Below are 26183 nucleotides of genomic sequence, written 5' to 3' on the forward strand. Positions count from 1 at the left end.
TTCTCTCCCTGTGGGACAGCCAACTTGAGTTGGGATTGGAAGGAAGCCTTATGGAAGCAGTGGGGAGAGAGGCTGCCTTCCTCAAAGTTGAGGAAATGGAGGTTGAGTGGTTTCCTTATATAGCTATTTGCAACAATCCCCCTCCCCGCCAGGTAGCAGATAATACACCACAGATACCACTTTAAACAGCCATGGCTCCTATTCCCCTCACAGAGATGTGATTCTCAAGAGTTCCCTTGGAAGAGGAATTGATTGTTAAACCGTTTTGGAATTCTAGTTCTGGGAGGGGAATAGGGGAGTCTCCCAACCACTCTCAGCACCCATAGATATATTACGTACAGCTTACAGAATTATTTGGTGTTATTGCAGTGGTTTAATGCATGGTTTGAATGTGGCCATTCTCCAGCCTCACACACATCCATACGTTCACACACATCTCTGTCCCTCTTTGAATATTAACAACATAAGAAGAGCCCTGCTGGATGAGGCCAGTGGCCCATCTAGTCCAGCATCCTGTTCTCAGTGGTGGCCCAGATGCCCCAATGGGAATCTTGCAGGCAGGACCTGATCCTGGCAGCAACTCTCTCTACTTGTGATTCACAGCAGCTGGTATTCAGAGGCATGGTGTGGAGGTAAATAAAACCAGCGGCGGATCATATGCCTGCGCTGCCCAGGGCGGGCGCACTCCTGAGGGGGCGGGGCGTGCTACCGAGAGGGGCGGTACACGCTCCCGAGGGGCACGGAGTGTGGAGGGTGCCCTCCCCGGCACAGGATAGCTGGCCAGGTGTACGGAGCGGCACGCGTGACCTGCAGCTGGGGGGGAGCGGAGCAAGCCACCCATGGGGGGGCAGAGCGAGCTGCCGATGGCGGACATCTGGCGCGCCACCTGCCTGCGACTCCCAAGCCTCTTCCAACTCCCGAGCTGTCAAAACGATCCGTCGAGGTAAGATGGGGAGCTGCGCCGCTTTCCCGGCGGCCTTCCCCCTTCATTTTGACAGCTCGGGACTCGGACGTCGAGGGAGGCTTGGGAGTCTCAGGCAGGTGGCACGCCAAATGTCACCCCCCTCAGGGATGACACCCAGGTTGGACCAGCCCCACCACACCCCCTTTCCTCTGGCACTGGATGGAACAGCCACCATGGCTAGCAGCCACCGACAGCCTTGTCCTCCTCTGTAAATTTATCAAATCCTCCTTGGTGGTCATCATTGCCTCTCGTGGGGGAAAAAATCCATATATTAACTCTGTGCTATGTGAAGAAGTAAGGTCCCTGCCCGCCTTCCCCCTGCACTTTTAAACATGTACCTCTTGCACTTAACGCTTCTGGAGCTTTTAGCTGGAGGGTTATGTTGTTGTAATAAACAGCCAGGTTGCCTAGTTCCTTAGCTCCTCCCTTGCCTGACTCCACGTTCCAGGTCACGGGGAGGGACATATTAAGCATGCTTCATCCAGGTGAGGCCATGTCCGTCAGGGAGTGTGAGTGCCGCGGTGGGGAGGTGGTGTTACTCATTGTTTTGGAAGGAGCGAGGCATGAAGAATGTGAGCGAGCTTCCTCGAGGATGGAAAATATCCAGGGCCAGGGCTACCCCACCGAAGAGGCAGGCATGTTCAAGAAAAGGGTCTTTTTGGAGGCGTTTCGTGAAGGGAGAGGAGACTTCAGTTTCCGTGATGTTCCTGAGGAGCTACCAAGGCAGAAAGAAGGTCAGATGGGCAGCTGGGAGATGGGTGTGAGTGTGTGTTTGGTTGCTCTATGTCATCATTTCCCTGAAATGCTGTCTTCAGGGTGTCTGGGGCGATAATCCCATCAGCCCCAGTTAGCATAACTTATGGCAGCTCTGGTCTCCATGTATCTGAGGGGCAGCATTTTGGGGGATGCTTCTCTACCTTGGATTTGAGACTCTGGGTTTGAATCCCCATACTGCTTAAATCCAGCTTGATCCTTCTGTGGATTGTCCCAAACAGTTATGTGAACATCTGCCCGCTCGCCCGCCCCCCCTGCAAATAAAAAATGGGGAAGGTAATTTCTGTTGGACCATGGAAAGAGCTTCCAGCTCTGCTACTCAGAAAAACCCTTAAATGCTTTTCTATCAGATGTTGGGGTAGGAACTTGGGGGAGGAGACCCCTGTCCTCAGCACAATGGTGCACAGTCTCATCAAGTGCCCAGCAAGGGCGGAGGGGATTATGGTGGGAAGCTTAGCACAGACAGCAAGAATGGCTGATTGGCTAGGGCAGGATTGGATCCATTCCGCTTCTTACATAGGTCTGGTGCCGGAAGCCTTCAAAACCTCTATTCTGTTTTAGGAGTTGGCTGCTAGCACAGCTCCAGCTCTTAGCCCACCAAGAGTTTACAGTTCTCAGCGCTGACAGTGGGGAAGAGGAGGGAAGGGGATGGCTAGTCATCCTTCAGTTCTCCATTTATTTTACTCTAAGGCTGGTTAGGTTTTATCAGCCTTTCCAGTGACTTCTGTCACCCTCCTACAAGTTATCTGGTGTTGAGTCTTGTTGTTCAAAAAAGGGGTATGATTGAGAGATGTTCTTTTGTCTGAAACTCCCTCCTGAATTAGCGTGAATGAGCTGAGACCTGGACATGGATCTCCTCTGTGGGCAGAAAGCTGATCAAGATCTAGCTATAAATCTCTGAGTGATTTGAAGTAGATCAGCAAGTATTCTGAGCAGTGCTATTTTTCTAGGAAAAGAGGTGCCAGAACTCACCACAAACATCTCCCTTGTTCTCTGATTATGGCAATGGTGCCCACCTGAGAGGTGCCAGAACTGAGTTCCGATGAGTTCCAGCTCAAAAAAAAGCCCTGATTCTGACTAATTTGTTTTGGCCCCTCTAGACTGGTGTGGGGTTTTTTTGGTGGATCTATTCTTCTGTGACATGTTATTGGCACAATAATAGCACATTAATGGTGGATTTATACTGGACCATCCACTGGTTGGCATCTCTAGGTGGGTGAGAGTGCCTTTTTGCACAATAAAAACCAATTAAGAAGACTGTGCATGCCACCCAGCAGAAGCTGGTTGCAAATTATAGCCCACCCACCACCACATTAACCTTCATCTTGAAAAGCCACCCCATTACATCAACAAGGGGCTTCCATCCATGACGTCACCAGAGCCCACCCTAGGTCTCAGGTTTGGGCCGTGAAATCTCACTGTCTGGGATGCTCCTGACGTGACAACCCTATTCCTTACATTGGTTGTGCTATTTCTGTCCAAAGGGGTACTCTTGAGCTATACAGCATAATGAAACCAAGACAGAATGGATAAACTGGAACATCTGTGGGTTTATTGATTTAAATTTTTTAAGGGAGAAAATTAGGAGGAAGAAGAAAGCTTATTTTTTTTAAAAAAAACCAAATCCATTGTGGCAATATAAAAAAACACCTTAGGAAAACTATTAAGGAGAGGTTGCAGAGTATTCTCAAAAGGTCGCAGAATAATGGCAGCGTCAAGCTTTTGTTCACACAATAAGGTTAAGGCTGAGACTATGATGCAGTCACAACCCTCCCTTGAAGATAAACGGATCATATACGCAAGGCACAGCATAAACTTCATGACGCAACCTGTTAAGTTGCCAAGCATTGTTTTGACTTTGTTTTATAGGGCTCAGACTGCAAAGGGTTGGCCTGGGTCATTTGAGTGCAAAGTATACACCTTCATCATGGAGATCTTTGGGGCCCTAGTGGAGTCTCTAGGACAGGGGTGGGAAATCTTAGGACTGGGGGCCCGATGTGGCCCTCCGTGCCTCTCTATTTGGTCCTTGGGACTCTCCCCAGGCCACACTCCTCAACAGTCCTTCTCTGCACCCTCCTTGAGTGCTTTTGGCATGGGTGGATTGTGTCCTTGAACCATGACAATACCGCTCAATCTGCATGGTTCAGCTGAGGAGGAGGAGCAGTGTGGTGTGATAATATTAATATTATTATTAATAATAACAATAACAATAATAATAATTTATTTATACCCCGCCCTTCCCGGTTCAGGAAACCGGGCTCAGGGTGGCTAACAACAAATTAAAAACACTACAAAAAATGCTACAAAAAAACAAAACAACAACAACAAAAAATCCAGCATAAAATATGATATAAAGCGTAAATAACAATAAAATCAAAAATCAATTTAGGGGGAAAATCCATCCAATAAACATTAGATGATCACCAGGGCTAGCTGGCTAAATTAGTCCCACTTGGGCCAGCGAGGAGACCAGGGGAGAACCAGCTGTGGGATCCCAAGGCGGGCAATCTTCACAAAAAGGGGAGGGGGAGGGAAGGAAGGAGAACAGAAGATCAGGCCAGGTTCAAATTGAAAGCCAGGAGGAATAGTTGTGTCTTACAGGCGTTACGGAAGGAAGTTAAATCCTGCAGGGCCCTGGTCTCATGGGACAGAGCATTCCACCAGGTCGGAACCATCACTGAGAAGGCCCTGGCCCTGGTGGAGGATAATCTAACTTCCTTAGGGCCCGGGACCTCTAAACTATGATTATTCATGGAAGGTCCTTTGCGGGGTATATCAGGAGAGGCGGTCCCGTAAGTACGAGGGCCCTAAGCCACAAAGGGCTTTAAAAGTCAAAAACCAGCACCTTAAACCTGACCTGATACTCCACCAGGAGCCAGTGCAACTGGTAAAGCACTGGGTGAATATGCTCCCATGGCAGAGACCCCGTGAGAGCCTCGCTGCAGCATTCTGCACCCGCTGGAGTTTCTGGGACAGTTTCAAGGGCAGCCATGCGTAGAGCAAATTACAGTAGTCAAGCCTGGAGGTGACCATCGCATGGATCACTGTGGCCAGGTTGGGGTGGGAAAGGTAAGGGACCAACTGCTTGATGCAGCGAAGGTGGAAAAATGTCGCCTTAGCTGTTGCTGTAACCTGTACCTCCTGTGTAGTGGTTAGAATGTCAGATAAGGACTTGGGAGACAAGGATTCAAATCCCCACTCAGATGTGAAGCTCTAACCTACAGCACAGGGCTTTGTGGGGCTTAAATGGGGGGGGGGGGCTAGGAAAAAGTGGCACAAAGTGACATCTCTTGGGGTCAACCCCCAGTGGCTCTAACAGCACACAGCACAGTTTTATGTCTGTGTGTATGTGCCTGCCTGCCTGCCTGCCTGCCTGCCTGCCTGCCTGCCTGCCTGCCTGCCTGCCTGCCTGCCTGCCTGCCACAGATGACGTGAGATTCCTCTCTCCACGCCTGGAGGCCAAAGACATTCCTCAACATCAGCTGTTCTGCTAGCAAAGGCTTTCTGGATTTCCCAGCAAAAGGGGAGGGGAGTGGCTATGAAAACTTAACACATTCAGCATTCAGGGACACCTCAGGTGAAAGTCTGCTGAGTCGAACTGGTGTTATCAGGAAGGATGCAAAGAGATTGTGCTTTGGCTGCATGCTTGCCATACATTTAAACCCTGTGGTTTCCCACAAAGTATCCTGGGAACTGTAGTTCCCCCCCTCATGAAGCTGCACTCCCCAGCAACTTCAGTTCCCAGGATCCATCAGATTGAAATAAGCAAGAGTGGGACCAGCCCTTGCCTTTTGAGATATGATTTGTTTGTTTATTTATGTGCCGTGCAATTGCCAAGGTGACTTCTAAACTTTGCTCAGTTGTTCTAAGAAATCAAAAGACCAGTGGTTAAAATCAGCGCAGTTGATTCAGAATGCTATCCGACTGTATCCAAACATAGATGAAAAACTGTGGCTTGATCTCAGGAACGATCACACAAAAGTTGGTTAAAATCAGTGCGGTTTTGAAAGGTTCAGTCTCACATCTCGATTCAAAATGGTGTCTAATGGTTCTCTCCTCATGTCATCTTGACAACAACCACCCTGTGAGGTAGGTTAGGATGAGAGAGGCAGTGACTGGCCTGAGGGCACCCACTGAGCTTCGTGGACAAGGGAGGAAGATTTGAACCCTGGTCTCTCCCATGTCTTAGTCCAACTCTCCAACCACTACACTATACTGGCTCTTTTTTCAGTTTGTTCCCATCTCACCTCTGATGCTAAACTGTACTGCATATGGTGTGCAGGGCAGCTGTGGCATGGCTTCTCTGAAGCTGCCTTGCGGACCAAATGCAGAAGCCTGGCAGGCCTAAGATTCACCATAGCTGATCTACTGATTAAATCCATTAAAGCCTGGAAGCCTAGTCATTAGAGGTGCTAAATGAGGAATTTAGCTGCTGGCTGTGCTCTCCAAATCAGCATCTTTACAGCCTCCTAGAGATTCCCTACCACCACCTGCAAAACAACTGATCTTATTGTGCACAAGGGGGCCGTATCCTGCATTGTAGTGTGCTCCATCAGCACAGCAACTTTGCATGTGGCTGTCTCCATGGAGACAGTACGTGGTACTCGCCTGGCGGATGGAGGGGAACTGGGGAAACCCAAAGCTGTCTGCATTTTTTTCTTTCCTGGAGCTGAAGCAGCAGCAGCAGCAGCAGCAGCAGCAGCAGCCGCAGCTGATGTCTGTAAGATATTTTGGTGCTGGTTGGCTTTGGATGGGGGTGGGTAAAAAGCCCCCCTCCTCCAGCAAGTGCTAATCATGCTTCTGGATCCCTGAGAAAAACCTAATGTGTTTTTCCCCTTCTTTAAAGCTCGTTATCTGTTTGTTTTGCATTGCTAATTGATGTCTGTACCTATTAAGAGGCCAGCCAGCATTGTGTAAGGTCTTGATTGCAGATTAATTTTGCATGCATATTCTGGACAGCATGGCAGTATTCCATTGGGGATTACGATTTGGAGTGGACTAGCAGATCTATTTGGTTTCCCACTCACCCTCCACCCCCTTCCTCTGCCCTTGAAAAAGGCCCAGTTCACACACAAATGTACATCACTCAGCAACCTACTGACGGCTGACCGTGTAAATGGTCTCCCACTTTTGTGGGAGATCCAAAACTTCACCCATTGTCATATAATCATAGGATTGTAGAATTTGCAGGGACCCCAGGGACCATCAAGACCACCCCTATGCAATTCAGGAATCACAGCTGAAGACTCCCTGAAAGATGGACACCTAACCTCTGTTTCATAGCCTCCAATGAAGAAGAGTCCACCACCTTCCGAGAAAGTCTGTTCCACTGTGGAAAGTGTCTTGCCACCAGGAAGCTCTTCCTAATGTTTACTTAGAATCTCTTGTCATTTGAATCTCTTGGTTCAGCTGGAACCTCTGGTAGCTGTGGAACCACCATAGAGAAGGACCTTTCCCTTGTTGGCCACCCAACCACACCAACCTAGGAGATGGGCACACTGGGAGACCATCTGAAACAGAACTTAAGGTGCAAGCAGGATGATGTAGGAGCAGGTGCTGTCTGTGATGGTTGGTACCTGTTGTGAGGGAGGTAGGGCAGAAGGCAGGGAGCCCAACAGTAGGTGACACCAGGGCCAATGGCAGGCAGAGCCAACTAATTCTAGTTTTCTCCCCATCCTCCTTCCTCCTGAGAGGTTCAAGGGGCAACACTTACACTAAGGAGGAAGAAGCTGATAGGCAGGGCCACCCCCTGGACTGGTTGTAAGAAATAAACCAGGCAGGTAGGGGCTGGCTGAGGACAGACTAAGATTGGTCGGGCAGTTCTCTCAGTTGTCCTAATGGACCAGCCTCCACTCCAATGAATGGATTGGGCCCATTAATATATACAAAAGGTATGTTGCTAACCAAACTGTTTACCATGCAGAACAGTGGTTATAACAGAATAGTGACTGAGTGGATTCTGTGCCCAACTACATCTTTTTATAGCACGTTCAGGTCAGACAACGAAAAACAAATTTGCCAATGACACTGCTTGGCTCCTGGACAGGATTGTGTTCTATCCCCTTCCCACTGACCCACCTTGGAAGGAGGATGCTTAGGGCCCTTAGACAATTCAGAAGGGGTGGGGATTTCCTCAAAACAAGTGCCCCTTGTTGCTTTTGGCCAAGTTTGTTTCCATAGCCCCCTTGCTTAAAACCCTTTTGATTCTGCCCTCTGACACAAGAGTATGTAACAGGGAGAGGAAACAGCCTGTGGATCATAACAATGCATTTGATGACGGAAATCCGGCAACATTCTCATTAAGACTGAAGTCCTATATAACCACTTTACCTGGGAGTTAGTCCCACTGAAACACAATAGGAATCGCTTCTGAGCAAACAAATTGCGCTTTCAAGTTGTGGGGAGGCATAATCAGTAGTTGAGATCAACTACGTTCTGGAACATGCACTGGGCAAGTCATTCTCTCAGCCTCAGTTTCCCAGCTGGGAAATGGGTATGCCAATTGCCTATTGTGGTCTAGTGGTTAGAAAGCCGAGTCTGTAGTGGATAACATCGAGTACGAATCTTGAGAATCGCGAGTGGGGAGAGTGCTGTTGCACTTGGCTCCTGCTGGTTGGTCATTGCGAGGGCAGGATGCTATCCTCTGTGAGTTTCTGGCCCAATCCAGCAGGGAATTTCTTACGTTCTATCTCCTCTGTATACCAAATGTAGAGAATTTCAAATAGGAATAACACTGTTGCAGTCAGGTTCTGCTTGCAGTCTTCTCATTGGGGACACCTGGTTGGCTAGTGTAAGAACAGGATGCTGGACTAGGTAGCCCATTGGCCTGATCCAGCAGCCAGGCCGGTCTTCTTATGTTCATGGTTAATGGTCTGGGATGATGGGAGTTGTAGCTAAAGGTGGACAAATACGTCAATTTCAGCTTCTCCTTTTTGCAATCTTAAGCTGAGATCGCCACGTTTTTGCATCAGTTTGTGAATTCATTATTTTCTAAAACTGCCAACATTTCAGTGCTATTTCTCTTTATAAACATCTTGCAAGTGATTTCTCCTAATGCAGCTGGTGTGTAGGGACCCATTAGTGAGTCATAGCCTGATCCAAGGTTGGGCACAGCAGGAGCATTGCCACCATCCAAATATATGGTGGAAGATTAATAAATGGGTCTCCAAATACATGTTTGGGTTAGAAGTGGGTCCTAGGTCTGAAAAGGTGGATGACTGCTGCCTTAATATACTGCATTTTATATGTTACTTTAACTAATATAGTCAATTCTATGTCACTTCCCCCTAAGATGAGGCATTTTTGTAAACATTCTTCGCTTGGCAAACCACACTGCAAAATTTGGAAGACTGTGAATTCTGAAGGGTTGCTGAGGTTTGGTTTGGTTTGCATATTATTTGAGAAACTGTGAATCCTTGTAGCTTCTCATTAAAATTCAAACTGAACTGAATGTATCCCTAGCCATAATCTGGCAACATCTGGAGGGCGATCAGTTCCTTCATCCCTGCTTGAGACCGAACGATGAAGGCATCTGTGCCATTTGCAAATGCAGTGCATGTTTACAAAACTGGGTGCAAATAACACGTACCTTTTTTTTTTGGTGGACAATGCACCGTATTCGGGAATCTCCCTGGCCTTGAACAGGTATGAATTATTCAATCTTCTCCTCTCCCCACTCACCATGGTGCCCTTGGGATCTAAGGATGTGATCCTTTGGAAAACAATAAAAGGATGCACTGCGGAGAATGGAGGGGGCCGCGGGTGATGGTGGCTGCGTCGACCACCCCTCCCCTCGACCCCCTTTCCAGCTCTCCTGCTTTTGCCTGCAACGGAGGACTGCGGGGAAACCGCTGGGTCTGTTGCTGCAGACTTTCAACAGCCAACTGAAGGCGTGGGGGGGGGGGGCCCAAACCTGTTGTGCTTTTGGAGGCAGACATTGCAACGTCTTGGTGCGATGCAAGTGCCAGGCATGTAGATGAGTACAGGGAGCTGCATGCAGTAGGCGCTTGAGTGGTAGCAGAGCGAAGGGACGGCAGGGCAGCCGGGAAGTGGGTGTGAGACGAAAGGGGAGCACCCTACACGCTTTGCCCAGAGAGGGGGCTCTCCCTCTCTCTCTGCGTGTGTGTGTGTGTGTCTTTGCGCCTGGACACGCACACGGAAACCTCTCCCTGCTGACTCCCCTTTGATTTGCCAAGGAGAGGAAATAAGAGGAAACCTTCGCTTGCAGCAGTTACAGACACAGCATCTCGTTGATGAAGATGCTTCCACGGCAGTAAGGGTATCAGCTGCAGGGACCCGGAGGACTTTGGCTGGAGAAAAGCCAGAACTCTGGGAGGTGGACAGGAGGAGGAGGAGGAGAGTCCCTCACCCTGCTGGAAGATGGAGGCCAAACCTTTGTTCAATATGCAGAAGGCGCTTGTGCAGCCCTTCCAGATGTGCATGCTGGATATTCCCCTGAGCGTGCAGGACGACGACGTGAGTATTGCCCACGTGCTAGGTGGGGGAGCTCTGGGGTAGTGGTGGTGGCAGAGTTTGGGCTCCAGAGACTCTGGATGCTTTGGGGTGCCAAAGGGCTCGTTTGACTGCCCGGTTTTCTTTCTGTCTCAGAGGGTTCCTGGGTTCTAATAGTTGAATGTTGAAGCTGAATGTTGAAAGATTCAAGACAGCTGTAGAACTCACTCCCACAGGAGGCAGTGATGGCCATAAACTTGGATGGCTTTAGAAGAGGACTGGACAAATTCACGGAGGAGAGGGGCTATCGAAGGCTGCTGTTCACAATGGCTGTCCACCATTAGATGCAGCAATGCTTCTGAATGCCAGTTCCTGGAAACCACAGGAGGGGAGAGGGCTCTCGCATTCAGATCCTGCTTGCTGGTTTCCTATGGGCACCTGGCTGGCAGCTGTGAGAACAGGGTGCTGGGCTGTATGGGCCATTGGCCAGATGCACATGGCTTATGAATTTTGGGTGGAGTGATGGAAAATCTAAATTTCATACACATATTGGTGGATGTGCATCATGCTCTTGGGCAAAAGAAATTCCCTCTCAGTTAATTCCACCTCCCGCCCCATTTGCCTTGCTCTGATGCCCCATGCAGCATTTGCCCAAAGCACCTTGCCTCTTGGCCAACGTTAACTTAGAAAATTACCAAGAAGCTCTGAGGGGTAGCATGGACCTCTGTAACAGCAGGTGTCGTTCTGCTTTGAAGTGCCGTCGTATGAGAGATATGGCTTTACTCTCTTAGAAAAGAAAGCCACTGGGAAGGTTTCTCCCAGAGTTTCCTACGTTTGAAGTCACTACCTGAAGTGTGCCGTAGATTATGGAAACCAGGAATATGCCTTGCACCAAGTCAACCCCTCATTGGTCTGCCTAGCTCAGTCTCTTGATAGCTGTCACTGGTAGTGCCCATCCAAATGTCAGACGGGGGGGGGTCTTTCCCAGACCTAGAGGTGCCATTGGAGATTGAACCTGCAAAGCAGATGCTCTATCATGGAATACAGCCCCTTCCCCTAAGAATAGTGAGGTTCCAGTCCTCATGTTTCCGAAATTGAGAGCTGATTTAAGTAGGAAGCTGCCTTATACCAAGTCAGACAATTGCTGCATCCTACTTAGTACTGTCTACACTGACTGGCAGAGGTTCTCCAGGGTTTCAGGCAATGGGTCCCTCCCAGCATACCTGGAGATGTCATTGGGGTTTGAACCTGGGATCTTTTGCATGCAGAGCAAATGCTCTCTACTATCTAGCTTTGCCTATTTCCCCCTGAGCGTGGCAAGTGTCACTATTTACTTCTGCAGCACTTGGGAGCATTCCCGTTTGAGCTGCTTGGAGATGGCCCAAGACAGGGTGGTTGAGGGAGTAGAATTTCAGAAGTGGAATTCTGTCCGTAGAGCAGAATTGTCCCTCCAGGCAGAGCTATAAATTACTTTCTTTTTGCTGGATCTTCCGCTGGACTCTCCTCCAAGCTTTGTTGCATTCTGCTGGTTGCTGCTGTATGACTTAAGGAGGGGAGTGGGGCAGGAATCCAGTTACTTCCAGCCCCAGATCTATCATGGTTATTAACTTGCAAAAATCCATGTCATTGTAATGGTGGGGGACAGGTGTCAGGAGGTGGTGGTGGTGACAGAGGGAAACCATGCATTTCAGTAAACTTCGGGAAGGGGGGAGTGCAATATGACTCCATGAGTGCTCTGCATAAACACACGTGGTGTGCTTTTCAGGAAAGGCATGGCCAGCATCAGGGTAGGAGGAAGTGAATGTGTCCATTTCAGTTTCTCGTTTTTCCAATCTGAAATTCAGTTTTTGATTTAAAGAAACAAAACAAAACAAAACCTAGGGGCTACGATTCCTGCTTGTTCCACTTGCCAACCCCACCTCCCCTCCAGCCCCTTTGCCAACTGCCTGTCCCCCAAACCCCCTCCTCATCCACTTCACCTATCCCCAACCTATCCTCTCAGTTTCCCACAACCACAACCCCTTTTGAAGGAGGGGAAAGTACTTTACAGAGCAGTTTGCCAAACTGCTTTGTGGAGCACCTTCCCCAGCTGTTAAAAAGCTCGCTTGGGCCACCTGTAATGCAACTATAGCATGATGACAGCCTTACATTTTTATGTATACAGGAAGAAGAAAATACTTTAATCAGCATTTTAGTGTGAATTCTTCCTGGTATACTCTTTTTTGTATGGAACTTTACTGAATACAGGTAACTCGCAATTCAGCTTTACACACTTGGCAAAAAAGGAAGTAGTAGAAAAAGGGTGGGTGTCTAGGAAAAAAGACTTTGGCATTAGCAGTCCCACCCACTATTGAACCCAATGTGTTTTGACTTTGTGCGATTCTGTCTTTATGTGCTATCCTCAGAATGTAACTCCCATTCACCTGTATACACATTTTTGCATGGCATTTCCCCAAATATGACACTGCTACTTTCAATAATATATGCTTTTTTTAATGCACACTTTACTTTACCATGTGCATTTTTTAAATGCATGACATGACTGGACAACTGCATTGCAAAATTCAGAGAAGGAATTTCAAAGGATGACTGTGTTCTGATTCATGTATTGTTTTGGCAGGTGAAAATTAGAAAGATGTACCTTTCAATGTGAATGGAAGCGAATATCTCTCCCCGCCCCCACCATCAAGAGTGGAAGCACTAAGATTTCCATGCACCTATTCAGAGGGAGGGCAATTATTCTTGCCCTCTCTCTGAATTGGCTCTGTGAAAATACCATGTGAATTCTGGCAAGCAGCCAATGCAGGACAAGATCAGTTTTGGCACAGGGCATATGAAAACCTTTGACCTTTGGTGTGGATGTACAGAGTTCCCTGGGAAGAGGGGTTTATTGTTAAACCACTCTGGGAATTGTAGCTCTGTGTGAGGAGGGAATAGCTGGTCTCTTAACATTTCTCAGCACCCTGTACAAATTACAAGGGTCTTAGGGTTATTTTGGGGTGGCGCAGGGGAGGGGGAGTGGGAAGCCATGACTCTTTATAGTGGTATGATACTGCTCTAAATGTATTATGCAGGTGGGGCCTGTGTTTTGCTACGAGGGTCCTCCTTTAATAGATGAAATTGGAGGAGTGAGAGAAATATGCAGGCAGAAGGAGCTAGATTCAATGTCTGGCATCTCCAGTTCACTGGAAAGAGCAGCAGGGACACCCCAGACACCCACTTCCAGTTAGAATAGATGACAGTGAGCCAGATGAGAAAATAGTGTGATGTCATAAAAGGAAGCATCCTATTCCAGCAGGAGCAATTCATCATGCAAGGGTGGGGAAAGCTGGCAGGACAAACAGAGGGGAAACGTCAGGCCTAGGGGCCAGTGTGGTCATCAAGGCCTCTCTCTCTGGCTTTTTGGGACTGTCTATAGGCCATGCCTGCTGCCAACCTAGCAGTTCGAAAGCACATCAAAGTGCAAGTAGATAAATAGGTACCGCTCCGGCGGGAAGGTAAATGGCGTTTCCGTGTGCTGCTCTGGTTTGCCAGAAGCGGCTCAGTCATGCTGGCCACATGACCCGGAAGCTGTACGCCGGCTCCCTCAGCCAATAGAGCAAGATGAGCACTGCAACCCCAGAGTCGGTCACGACTGGACCTAATGGTCAAGGGTCCCTTTACCTTTACCTATAGGCCATGCCCCCTCTGGAGCCACACCCCTCACCCTGCTTCATAAATTCACATTATTTGCTCCACTCACTTTTGCCTCTGGCCCTGCCGACCACTAGCATGTGGCCCCTGGAAGGATGGATGCCTGGATGGAAGATAGAGAGAAAGCTGTGTGTGCAGAAATTTACATATTGTACAAGAGTTTTAAAATCGCATTAGCTGCTTGGCCCACATGTGCCTTCTGTACCGGCCTGCTACAGGTCATGTGGCCCCTGGGTGGTTGTCCACAAAGGAATGTGGCCCTTAGGCATGCAAAATGTCCCAGGTTATTCCCCAACAGCATCTCCAAGCCCAGGGGTGGGAGAGACTCCTGCCCCAAATCCTGCAGAGTTGCTGCCAGACAGTGTTGACAGAACTGAGCTAGATGAGCTGGTAAGTTTAACTTAATACAAGACTGGTTCATATTTATATTAGCCCTTTGTTTAGAACCATGAGGTCTGGAACCTTATGTTTTTTTTGGAGGAGGTCTGTGGCAGAGCAGAAGGTTTGATCCCCAGTGGCATTTGCAGGTAGGGCTGGGAAAGAGATGCCCTGTCTGGAAATCCTAAGGAGCTGCTGCCAGTAAGTGTACAGAATACTGAGCTAGATAGATGAATGGTCTTATTCCATCTATAAAGAAGCTTCCTATGTCCTTCTGCAATTCAAGTTTTTCCCTCCCCTGCCCGCCCTGCTCTGTAAGACAAAAACATAATGCATAACAGCATGACATCACTAAAAGCCCAACAAAGAGTTAATCGTCCCATAACTCCCTGTTTTGGAGACAGGGTGGTTCAAGCCCTAAGCCACCCAAAGGGCTATCAAACACCACACAATGAAACTGTTACTATAAATAAAAGCAACTTTTACAAAAGCTATCATTAGCAATACCTCTTGGGCTCTGGCTGGCTGAGATCATGGCAGCTGGGAGGATTCCTGGCAAGTTGCTGATGACAGCACACCGGTCTGGCTTCAGTGTGGCTTGGCTATGCCTTTCTTACCACAACATTGGATGGTCTTGCTGCCATAACAAAGTCCTGCGGCTTTCTACACAGATAGGTAGCTAGAGCCAGAGACCATGCTTTTGGTTTGGGATCAGAATGTGCTGGGTGGTATATTTACAGCATGTGAATTCACAGTCAAGTAGGGCAAGATCATCATTAGTTTGTGGGATGTTAATTCTCACCCAGCAAAGCTCTGGAGCCAGTTAAGCCTGGTTCAGTGCCGGAGCCCACAAATTAATGCTTAGGTTTTCCAGGTAAACCATGCAGGCTTTAAGAGTCATTTGCCTGGGGCGAGCAGAAATTACCTCCAAGTGATGAGACAAGGGGATATTATGGTTCTATGAGAATAGCTGCTGCCAACCACTCACAAATTATTCCAGATGTCCATGTTGAATATACATGGACCAGTTCCACCTAAAGATGGTTGAGGAATCTAGCCTTCTGTATTCTGATGCAAACTGATCTGATGATCTGTGCCTGCTGAGCAGATCAAAACCTAATACTTCACATATATTTCACATTCCTCAAAAGTTCCAATGCTCAGAGTATCTCAAAATCAATATTAAAAATGCATATCTTGAAAGAGAATGTACAGATAACTTGCATGCATGAGTCCACACATAAACACAAAATCACATAAAGCCAGGAACACCCGGAAACACACAGCCCTAACACCAAGGAGGGCTCTGGGAATCTTGTGGGAGGTAAGTGAGAAGCCTCACTTACTGGGCTTTGAGAAGGAGGTGCAAAGGCTCTGGGACAGGGGTCGGCAAAGTTTACCTCACCTGGGCTGGTTCACTCCTGCGGAGATCGCTCTGTGAGCTGGATCGCATCTGCGCAGATGCGATTTTTGGCATCTGCGCAGATGCAGTTTTCAGCGCCTGCGCAGATGCGATTTTCAGCATCTGCATACGCGCAGACACAATTTCCAGCACCATGGAAGCGAGTGCCCGCTCCGTGCTGTGCCGGTTCAGCACAGCATGTGGGGACTCACCGAGCGGATGGCTCGGTTCAGGGGTGGCTCGTGGGCCATTTAAATGTGGGCCACTTGTGGGCTGCTTGTGGCCCATGGGCCGCAGGTTGCCGACCCCTGCTCTAGGACCCAGACCCTCATGTCACCTTCCCAAAATCAGGTCCGTAAAGCGCTGCCTAAAGGAGCGTGAGATTCATGTTACCTGTATTTACACACACATTTTTCTAAGGATTATTTTTAAAATGCAGATTAATGTGGAATGTGGAATGAGACCAACTTTTGGCTGAACTAATGCCAAAAGCTGGAATGAGGCTCTTTGCTTCATCCATAGTCCTATTCTTCCACATGATGAGGCTGGTAGAATGCCCCAGAAAGAGAAAACACTAACAGCTACACCCTGAATCATAAGGACATCAAAAAAGCCTGGCTGCTTGGATCAGGCCAAACACCCATCTGGTCCAGCATCCTGTTCTCATGGTAGCCAACCAGATGCCCCAAAGGGATACCTGCAAGCAGCAGCACTCTCCCCACTTGTGATACCCAGCAACTGGAATTCAGTGACTGGCTGCCTCTGATAGTGCAGGCAGAAGACAGCTATCCTGGCTGTTCAGGATGGGAAGGATAAGGGAAGAAAGAGAGAGAGCATGTGTGTGTGTGTGTGTGTGTGTGTGTGTGTGCGCGCGCATGCATTCTTTGGGAATCAACCCTGACAAAGTTGGTGCTGCAGAGACAGGATTTGACATGAATCCTTCCATCCTGAGCTGGTGGAAGTTGTAACTTGCTTCGCTGCGCTCCCAATGATACGTGATTATACAACTGTTGTATAAAGATGTGAGAGGACAAGATAGCAGGAAGGGGGACGGGGAGGAGGAAGAAATGAGTGGTGAAGCCGGGAAGAGATAATCTTTTCTCGGCAAAGCCAGCACCACTAGAGTGCTGTCTCAGCAAGGAGCTCTCTGCCAGCTGCTGATTCACCCTGCCATGTCATGCTCCTTAGTTCCTGGAACCTTTTGGAAACATTGCTATGAATCTCTCTTTCTCTCTCTCTCCCTCTCTCTTGTAAGGAGATGTTAACTTTTTGAGATTGTATTAATTATTTGTAGGATTAATTTACTTTTTGTTTAAGGCCATATTCACGCCCAGCGCTTAAAGCACGATGATGCCACTTTAAACAATCATGACTTCCTTCAAAGGATTCTGGGAGCTGTGATTTATTAATGGTACTGGCAGTTGTTAGGTGGTCTCCTGTTCCCCCTGCCAGAGCCATAGTTCTCTGAGTTCCCTGTGAAGAGGGATTGGCTGTTAAATTGCTCTGGAAATTGTAGCTCTGGGAGCAGAGGAGGGGTCTCCAAACAACTCTCAGGACTTAAGGCGGGGTGGGGGTGAGGAAGCCATGACTGTTTAATGTGGTATCATGGAGCTTTAAATGTAAAGTGCAAATGTTTTCTTATTCAAATCTCTTTTTTAAAAGACAAAAAGCGTCAGTGCTCACCATGAAGTAAGTGCCATACTTTTAACATGGGGGGGGGGGGGAGGTGCCAGTACTGTTATCCTTTAGTACCCCCGAAAAAAGCACTGGCCCTATTGATAGAAAAGCAGAACACAGATATTAAACAAAAGCAAACTTCTACACACACACACACCTTTCTCTCTTCCATCCAAGGAAGCAGGAATCCTTATAAAAGTTTAAGAACGCATTCCAGCCAGGCAAAAACACTCAAGGAAGATATGGCTTGGGGAAGTTCCAAGGGCTAGACAGAGAAACTTGGAGAGCCAGATTTGGCCCCCTGGGTCGCAGATTCTTCACCCCTGCATTATTTCATTCAGGTAGGTACATAATGGATTGTGGGTAGTACAAAGCAAAAGGCCCACTGAGCCACATCCAAGGCCACATTAGATCCAGAAGCAATTCATGTGACATTTGTTATTAGTGGAGCTATCCAATGTGGGCAGGGTTGATATTTTGTGGGCAGAATTATATGTGGACAGAGATCCAGCCTATTTCTGGCAAAAGTGCTTCCCATGCCACATGCCATCCAATTGTATCTCGCAAGGCAGAGAGGGAAATTGAAGGGTGTAAAGAAGAGGAAGATGTCACAGGAGGTGAAAGACTGTTTTTAAACACACACACCCACACACACCCACACACACACCCCGCCATAGAAATCTGCCTTGTAAGTCTGTTGGTGCATCTAGCTCAGTATTCCCTACCCGATAGGCAGCAGCGTCAGATGGGTCTCCCCCAGCCCTATTTGGAGATGCTGGGAATTGAACCTGGGACCTTCTGCATGCAAAGCAGATGCTCTGCCACTGAGCTACGGCCCTTCCTTCAGCAAAGCATGAATTATTTTAGGTTTTCATGCTACTTTCCTCCTCGTGCAGGCAAGAGGGAGTGGCAAAATAATTGGGGTGGCCTGGAATCTTGTGGATTTGCTCTCTGGCTGTACTTCAAAGGGCAATTTTTATCAAAAACTCATTCATCCTACATGTCTCTCCCCCCTCCCCCGCTTGAAACAGTGGCCAAGCTTGGGAGAGAGTAGTTAGGAGAGTTCCCTGATCCAATAACTTGTTAAGGCAATGGATCTGGGTTTAATCTTGTTGAAGTCAGTGGACTAAGCTGCTTTAAATCCTAAAACGGGGGCTTATCTCCTTTGTGGAATCACCTAGAGGAGAGCACCCAACTTTGGCTTGATTTTAGTAACTATTTAAGGCTGCATACACACCAAATATTTAAAGATTTCCCTCTCTCTCAGAATCCTGGGAACTGTAGTATATTAAGAGTGCTGGAGATTGTAGTTCTGCAAGGGGTGAACTGTACTTCCCAGGATTCCTGAGGTGTGTGTGCTTTAAATGTGTATGTTGCCTAAGACAGTTCTGATCAGTGTATACAGTATAAAAATTCAGAATGTCAACTTTCTTGAGATAACAGAAAAGAAATGGTAAAATTTGAAAGAGGGAAGGGAGCCTACGATAACACAATAATTCCTACGTAATTATACATAGGAGTCATTTTGTATGTCTCTGAACAGAGGCATTCTTCCATCTCATTTATGTGTTTATTCATAGCTCACCTTTTTCTCTAAGGAGCCCAAGGCGGCATGCAAAGTCCTCCCTCTCAATCCCCACAACCACCCTGGGAGGTAGGTTAGGCCGAGAGAGGTAGTGACTTGCCCAAGGTCACCCAGTGAGCTTCATTGCTGAGTGGAAATTTGAACCCTGATATCCCAGGTCCTAGTCTGACACTAACCGCCACACCCCACTGCTAGGGAATGCTACTGTCTAAGGCAGGGGTAGGCAAACTAAGGCCCGGGGGTCGGATGCGGCCCAGTCGCCTTCTTAATTCGGACTGCGGACGGTCCGGGAATCAGCGTGCTTTTACATAAGTAGAATGTGTCCTTTTATTTAAAATGCATCTCTGGGTTATTTGTGGGGCATAGGAATTCGTTCACTTCCCCCCACAAATAGTCCGCCCCTCCCACTGGACCGGCCCCCGCTTAAAAAGTTTGTTGACCCCTGCTCTAGACCGGGGTCGGCAACCTAAGGCCCATGGGCTACACACGGCCCATGGGGGTCGTTTAAGCAGCCCACGAGCCGCCCCTGAACCGAGCCAGCCACTTGGCGAGTCCCCGTGCGCTGCGCTAAACCAGCGCAGTGTGGAGCAGGGACTCGCTTTTGTGGCGCTGAAAATCACGTCATACGCAGATGCCGAAAATCACGTCTGCGCAGGCGCAGGAGATCGTGGGTGAACACGCAATCAGAGATCTAGGGATCTCTGCTGGAGTGAACTGGCCCAGGCAAGGTAAACCTTGCCGACCCCTGGTCTAAGGTTAGGAATGGCTGGTGACCATCCTCCAACCCCATCCTCTCCAACCATTGCAGGCGCAGATGGGAGTTGGAATCCATTATCCAACCTTGCTTTTGCCCACAGACACCTATGCCACAACAAACCCAATCAGTCTCTAATGTGAGCGCCTTGTTAGAGACTCCAGCAAGAAGCAGACAAGGGGAGAGGGTCTCTAGATCCTTCAGTAGCTGCAGGGATTAGCTGCTGGCAGATCTCCTTGCTGAGGGCCCCTTCCCATTGTCCTCTTGGAATCTGCAAACACAGGGAAAAACAATGGAGAGATTTCCTGCCTTCATCTCAGCAGGCTGCTAAGTTTCAAGATCAATCATCGTTACTCAAGCGGCAGCTTGGTTAACTCTTTGCCTTCCAAACTCCTGCTTAACTCTGGTGAGTCTGTACCTCACTAAGAACATAAGAACAGCCTTGCAGCTAGATCTAGAACAGCATCCTGTTCTCATAATGTGCATCCAGTTCCCTGTAGGAAACCAGTGGTTTGGCCTTTCTAGAGGAGCGGCTTGTTTTTCGATACATTCATTTGGCATTTATCTACATACAAACTGTAAACATAGATAAGCAGACAGTGGAAAAACGAGAGGGAAATAATAGTACAAAGGCTCGGCGGGAAATACCGAGGTCTGCAGAAGAAGAAAATATGTAGACGGGAAGAAGCAGAAGGGGTCTCTCTCGCACGCAGCCATAAGACGCGTGCTCCGCAACCACAGAATGCTGGAGGGGCGAGGGGAACTAGGAAATACGGGAGTGGAATACAATGGAATGGAGCATCTTGGAAGAGGCACGACTGGCTGGCTGGCACCCTGAACGAGGGCATCCAACGTTGTAACATTTAGTTGAAGTTCCTATTTGTTGTTAATAATTAGTAACAATAATAATGCCAAGCAGTTAACACCACCAGCAGCAGCACATGCTTCCAGTAGGGTTGTCCTCATAGCTGTCAACATTTCCCTTTTTTAAAGGGAAATTCCCTTATTGCAAATAGGATTCCTTGCAAGAAAAGGGAAAGTTGACAGCTATGGTTGTCCTATTAGTCTGCTGTAGATCAAGTAACAAACAGCCGTGTTGTACCTTTAACGACTTCCAGATTTATTGTTAGCATCGTCTTTCTGTGGCTTAAGAATCCAGCCTTGCTCTGAGATGTGAAATCTTATCCTTAGTCTCACGTTTATAGTGGGGGGTGGGGGGAGAAATTGCAAATAGCAGGCCTGTTTTTTCTTTATTTAAGAACTGCTTATCTTGTATACACTTGAGCTTTGCCTACACGTGTCACGGGCCTCCCCTCCGTTGCATCTGATGGCCTTTCGGCCCCTCTGTTTACCCTCCATCCTACTTCCCAATAAACCCGTGTCTATTTGCCAAGCCACAGTGATAACCCTTCAATTCATCTGCGCGCAAAGCAGCCGCCGCAATAAATCCTTGAGCCTTTTAAAGTGCCACAGCTTCTGTGAGTGAACGAGCGAGGTTGTGGTTAATACTAATATTAGGATTATAAACGTTTCTCTCTCTCTCTGCAAAGTAATAATAATAAAGTTCCAGCGGCGCTCTCCTTCTCGGCCTGCAGAGGGCACGCCTCTGCTTTCTTTCCTAGCCTCTTCCAAGCGGGAGGGGAATGAGAAGAGGAAAAGCCTCTAGGCTCTGGTTCCGCTTTCGCTTGCTTCCCTAGCATCACCACACCGCCTTTTCAATCTTGCTCTCTCTCTCTATCTCCACCCCTTTCCAAGCGGGTGACATAAGGGCTTGTGAGTGGGCGGATCAAATTTCCCCAGTGTGGAGAATGATGACTGAGAAGGAGCCGCTTTGCTGCTGAGTTCCAGGCGTAAAGGCGCAAAGAACGCGCTCTCTCTCCCAAGCCTAAGGTGCGCGTAGTTTGGAGAGGGGACCCTCCGAGCCTGTGAACTGGCGCCCCTCCTCCTTTAGCTCAGTATAATGGAAAGTTAGCAGGAGTTGAACCCTCTATTCTCGCCGCTCCATGGTGAACCTCATGTGGTCAGAGCTCCTGCAGGATGAACGCCCCAAAGCAGCCGCTGCCGCAGCCACCGCAGGAGGCGGCGGCGGCGGACGCGGCGGCATCCTCAGCCCGGAGAAAATGTTCGAAGGCTCCCGGCGGTTCCGGAGCTTGTGGGACGGGGTGAAGCTGGAAGTGGCGGCCGAGAGCACCAGCCCCGTCGTCTTGCACAGTTTCACGCAGCTGGATCCGGACCTGCCCCCGCTGGAGGTAAAGCCCAAAGTGTTGGGGGTGAGGGGAGCCCCATGCGCCGCGGGGATGGAGGTGGCGGGTTGATTATACGGCGTGTCTCGCTCGCTTTGCATGAATTTCAGGCAAAAGAAATCCCGCCCCAGCCGAATCCTGTGCGTGCTTACTCGGGAGTAAGCCTCCGCTCAATGGGGCGTGCGCCCAAGCAAAAGCGTGCAGAGGCTTCTAGTAACGGGCTCCCAACCAGACGACTAGTTCTCTTCCCTCCGCGTCCGCCGTGTTTCCAAGACATGTTTAATTTAGGGGTGAAGCCTGACCGCATCTCTCTTCGCTTTTTTATACCGCGACCGCGAACTCCCAAGTTTTCTAGTTCTGGTGTTATGCGTGGGCACGCGGAAGGGTGAATGTAGCGCTGGGAGTCCCACCAACAAAGCTGTTTGAAAGTAGTTTCTCTAGGCGCCTTACTTTTTGTCTTTCGACTGGTAATTTAGGTCCGTTTCTGAATCCACTCCATATACATACATTTAAAACCTATTTGAAGCAGCTGTCTCCTCACAAAGAATCCTGAAAATTGTAGTTTAAGGATGCTGGGAATTGTAGCTTGGCGAGGTTCTCGGAATTCTTTGTAGGAAGTCCTACGTTTTAAATGAGTGCTGGATGGGCTTTAAATTTATGGTGTTAATCTGTTTCATTACTGGCGTGCATGAGCGAGTATATGGGTCATTCTCTGCCTCTTTCCCCATTTCATCCTAACAACAACCCTGTGAGGCAGGTTAAGTGGACTGCAACTTCTTTGCACACTACTTGTTGTTTTACTCACGCCACAAAACGATGGTGCTTCTAATTTAGATTGCATTATTGAAAGATTTGGCAGATTTCAGAGGTAGTTTCGGTGGCTTTTTGCCATGACAGCAGTGGGTGCTTCCAGACTGGGGTGTGTTGTGTGTGTTAATATAGCCACTCCACTTACTTTGAATATTGAAAATAGGCCATTAGCAACAGGATTTTATTTTACTGTATAGGAATTCCCATGGAAAAGTAAATCTAAATTAACGGGGGGTGGGGGGAGATACAGGTTAGTATTTTTAGGCCAACAGTGTTTTGAGGATGCTGTGAAAAATGTGCATGTATAAGGAGCACTGATCCCATAATATGTACAATAAAATGCAGCATTCATGGTAGTATACCACTGATTATTATATGGTGAGAACACTATTTTGCAAGCAGAAGGTCTCTGGTTCAATCCCTGCAATCCCTAGGAGAGATTCCTGGTCTAAAATCTCAGAGTTGCTGCCAGTCAGTGTAGAAAATACTGAACTAAATTGTCCAGTGGTTGAACTCTGTATATGGTACCTTCTTATGATGTTCTCAGTGAGAGAACATCTGCTTTGCATACAGAAAGTCCCAGGATCAAACCCTGGCATCTGGTATGGCTGGGAATAACCCCTACCTAAAGCCCTGGAGAGCTGCTGCCAGTCAGTGCAGACAATACTGAGTTAGGTTTACCAGTGGTCTGACTCTGGATATTCAGAATGATGAGGACTATAATCTTACTCTGTTCTTAGGAGGAGAGGCTGTTGCCCATTGGTAAAGTAGCTGATTTGCATGCAGAAGATCCCAAGTTCATTCCCTGACATCTCCAAGTAAGGCTGGCAAAATGTCCCCTGCCTGAAATCCTGGACAGCTGCTGCCAGTCAGAGTAGATAGTATTGAACTAGATAGACCAAGGATCTGACTTGGTACAAGGGAAACATCCCATGTTCCTGTCCTGTACAATGTCACCTGAAATTGCGGCACATCATACAAATGGGGTAGGGGCACTTTCCCTACATTTGGGTTTCGGGTTTTAAAAGAATGAGGGAGGATATGATGGAACTTCGGAACCTTATGAATGAATCAGTGAACAAATGATGTACGCAGTACAGGCAACTCCCCATTTACATGGGGGTTAGCCACTGTGCATTTAATTGAAATTGTGTATATTGGGAACACTATTGAAAAAGCCTGCAAACACCCTGGAAGCCCTTGAAAAACTTTAAAAAAACAAAACAAAAAAATCCCTTAAATCCACTACAGTTGCTCTTTCCAAACCTCCTTGCTCAAACTCCCAACTCTCCACAGGCCAAAGGTTGGTGCAAAGGCTCCTGGGATTGCTAGATGCTATTTTCCTTCCATTTTCACACTCTTTAAGGGCAATTTTTGCCCCTTTTGTGCTATTTTCAAGATTGCTGCAGTGCACGCATGCGCTGTTGCACTTGTCTTGAATGCGTGTAAATGGGGAGTTGCCTGTATAGAAAATGACTTAACATTTGAACTTGCTGACATTTTATTTGTAATAAGCTCAGTCACTATGAAAGTGAAGTCCTTCCTATTAACTTGGGAAGCTGCCTTGTATTGACTATATCTAGTTCCTTGGTTAATGTTGCTCATTATTGTCTGCACTGGCTGGCAGCAGCTCTCCAGGGTTTCAGGCAGGGAGTCCCTCTAGGCCCTACTTGGAGATGCTGGCAATTGAACTTTCTGCATGCAAAGCAGATGCTCTACCACTGAGCTACATAAATTCCCCTTTACAAAAAGCACAATTGGTTTATCTCTGTCTCTCTCTCTCTAATAAAAACATAAGGCTGTCATCATGCAGCTCCCACTGGAGGATTTGTAATGCCATATCACAACCCTCAATTTGCATGAATTTCAGGTAAAAGTGAAGACAGTGAAACTATAATTCCCATGGTTTTTAAAATATATAGAGAGAGGTGCTTAAATGTGTGGTGTGTGTGCAGCAAAAGGATCACTGACCAGGCAGATGATCTTTGTTGTTCCCTTTCCATCTTCCACAGATATCTGCAATTCCCTCCTGCTCACATGATCGCTTTGGGCTCAACTGGTCAGGCAATTATCTGTGTGGCTGGCAAGCTGCCAGGTTTGAGCATCTATTAGGAGAGGCGCTCTCTGTGGCGAGAAGCGCAGATCTGGCGCCTTTAAAGGATTTAATGAATGACATCAAGCTTCCTGTTGCGAACCATTTTTGTGCCTTCTGTTCTCCTTGGAGCTGCTTGCCTAAAGCTCTCCAACCTGGCCAGGGATTTGCAGAGAGCCTGTAGCATCTTCTTCCAATGCAGAGAAAATCCTTTGCTGGGTGGGTCATGACTTATGTCCAAACATCTGTATGCATCGACTGTGGGAGCACCACAGTCTCTCTGACATTCCATTACAGGACAGTCGAGGCCCCTGTCAATAGCTCAGTGTACTTTGTGTAGCTCAGCTGTAGAGCATCTGCTATGCATGCAGAAGGTCCCAGGTCAATTTTTGGCATCCCCAGGTAAAGCAGGGAAGGTCTCCTGCTTGAAGCACTTGAGAGCCACTGCCTGCCAATGTAGACAGTACTGAGATAGATGGACCAGTGATCAGATCCTATTCAGCCTGTTTAATTCTTCAAAACAGTAAGAATTAGAATCTTACTTTATTTTTAGGGGATAGGCCATAGCTCAGTAGCAGGACACATTCTTCGCATGCGGAAGGTCTTGGGCTCAATGCCTGGCATCCCCGTGTTAGGCTGGGATGGTTGCCTGCTTGCAACTGGAGAGCTGCTGCCAGCCAGTGCAAAACAGCAGGTCTCTTCCTATGACACTGATGCCATATTGAATGAGCTTTTTTCTTTCTTGGGACACAAGGCTTTTATCTTAATTGCTTCCCTTCTCCAAACTTTTTGCAAAGAGTTAATAAAGCAGATCCAGTTTCCTATGCACACAAGGCTGCCACCCACCGCCCCTGGTTTCATTCTCTTGGAGGTTGGAGCAAGAGAGATTGTTGCTGAAAATCCATCATCTGTTTCTCATTTCGTGTCTGGCAAAAAAGTATTTCAACCTCCCAGATTTCCTTCGCTGGGCTAGGAGGAGCCCTGAGAGGTGTGGTTTCAGAAGAGAGGCCAGGAAAGTTGGGTAGGGTAGGGGGAGAGACTGAGCTTTTCAGCTCCCTCCATTGCAAGGAAATAATGATTGAAAGGGTGGTGCAATCATTCCAGACCACCATACCTCCTTCTCCTTGCAGGCAGGAAAGAAATTGTGTTTTGCTAACATTGGGCAAGTCTAGAGACACATTCATACCATACATTTAAGGCACTATGATACCATCTTAAACCGTCATGCCTTCCGCCAAAGAATTTTGGGAGCTGTAGTTTGTGAAGGGTGCTGAGAGTTGTTAGCAGATCCATATGTCTCTCACAGAGCTACAATTAATTCCCAGAGTTAATTGTTAAGCCACTTTTGAGAATTGAAGCT

The 26183-nt window shown here is 47.9% G+C and overlaps 1 protein-coding gene and 1 long non-coding RNA gene across 6 annotated transcripts in view; one reads left to right on the plus strand and one right to left on the minus strand.

Moving 5' to 3' along the window:
- The window catches only part of LOC144326143 (uncharacterized), a 231860-nt gene that overhangs the window by 119404 nt on the left and 86273 nt on the right, over positions 1-26183 (minus strand). The gene's annotated exons all lie outside the window — the stretch shown is intronic.
- Positions 1-26183, plus strand: part of RALGDS (ral guanine nucleotide dissociation stimulator) — an 89724-nt gene that overhangs the window by 10647 nt on the left and 52894 nt on the right. For 2 of the 5 annotated variants that reach the window (XM_028714257.2, XM_028714259.2), the window contains exon 1: positions 21456-21927. The exons of 1 other annotated variant lie outside the window; for it this stretch is intronic. In XM_028714257.2, the coding sequence (XP_028570090.1) occupies positions 21682-21927 (246 nt within the window). In that variant the 5' untranslated portion in view covers positions 21456-21681. Of the gene's footprint in view, positions 1-1458; positions 1699-9820; positions 10214-21455; positions 21928-26183 lie in introns of those variants that run through there. 2 more of the 5 variants (XM_028714258.2, XM_028714260.2) reach the window with 2 other exon arrangements.

This window comes from Podarcis muralis, chromosome Z (genome assembly GCF_964188315.1).
Source record: "Podarcis muralis chromosome Z, rPodMur119.hap1.1, whole genome shotgun sequence".
Classification (NCBI taxonomy): domain Eukaryota; kingdom Metazoa; phylum Chordata; class Lepidosauria; order Squamata; family Lacertidae; genus Podarcis; species Podarcis muralis.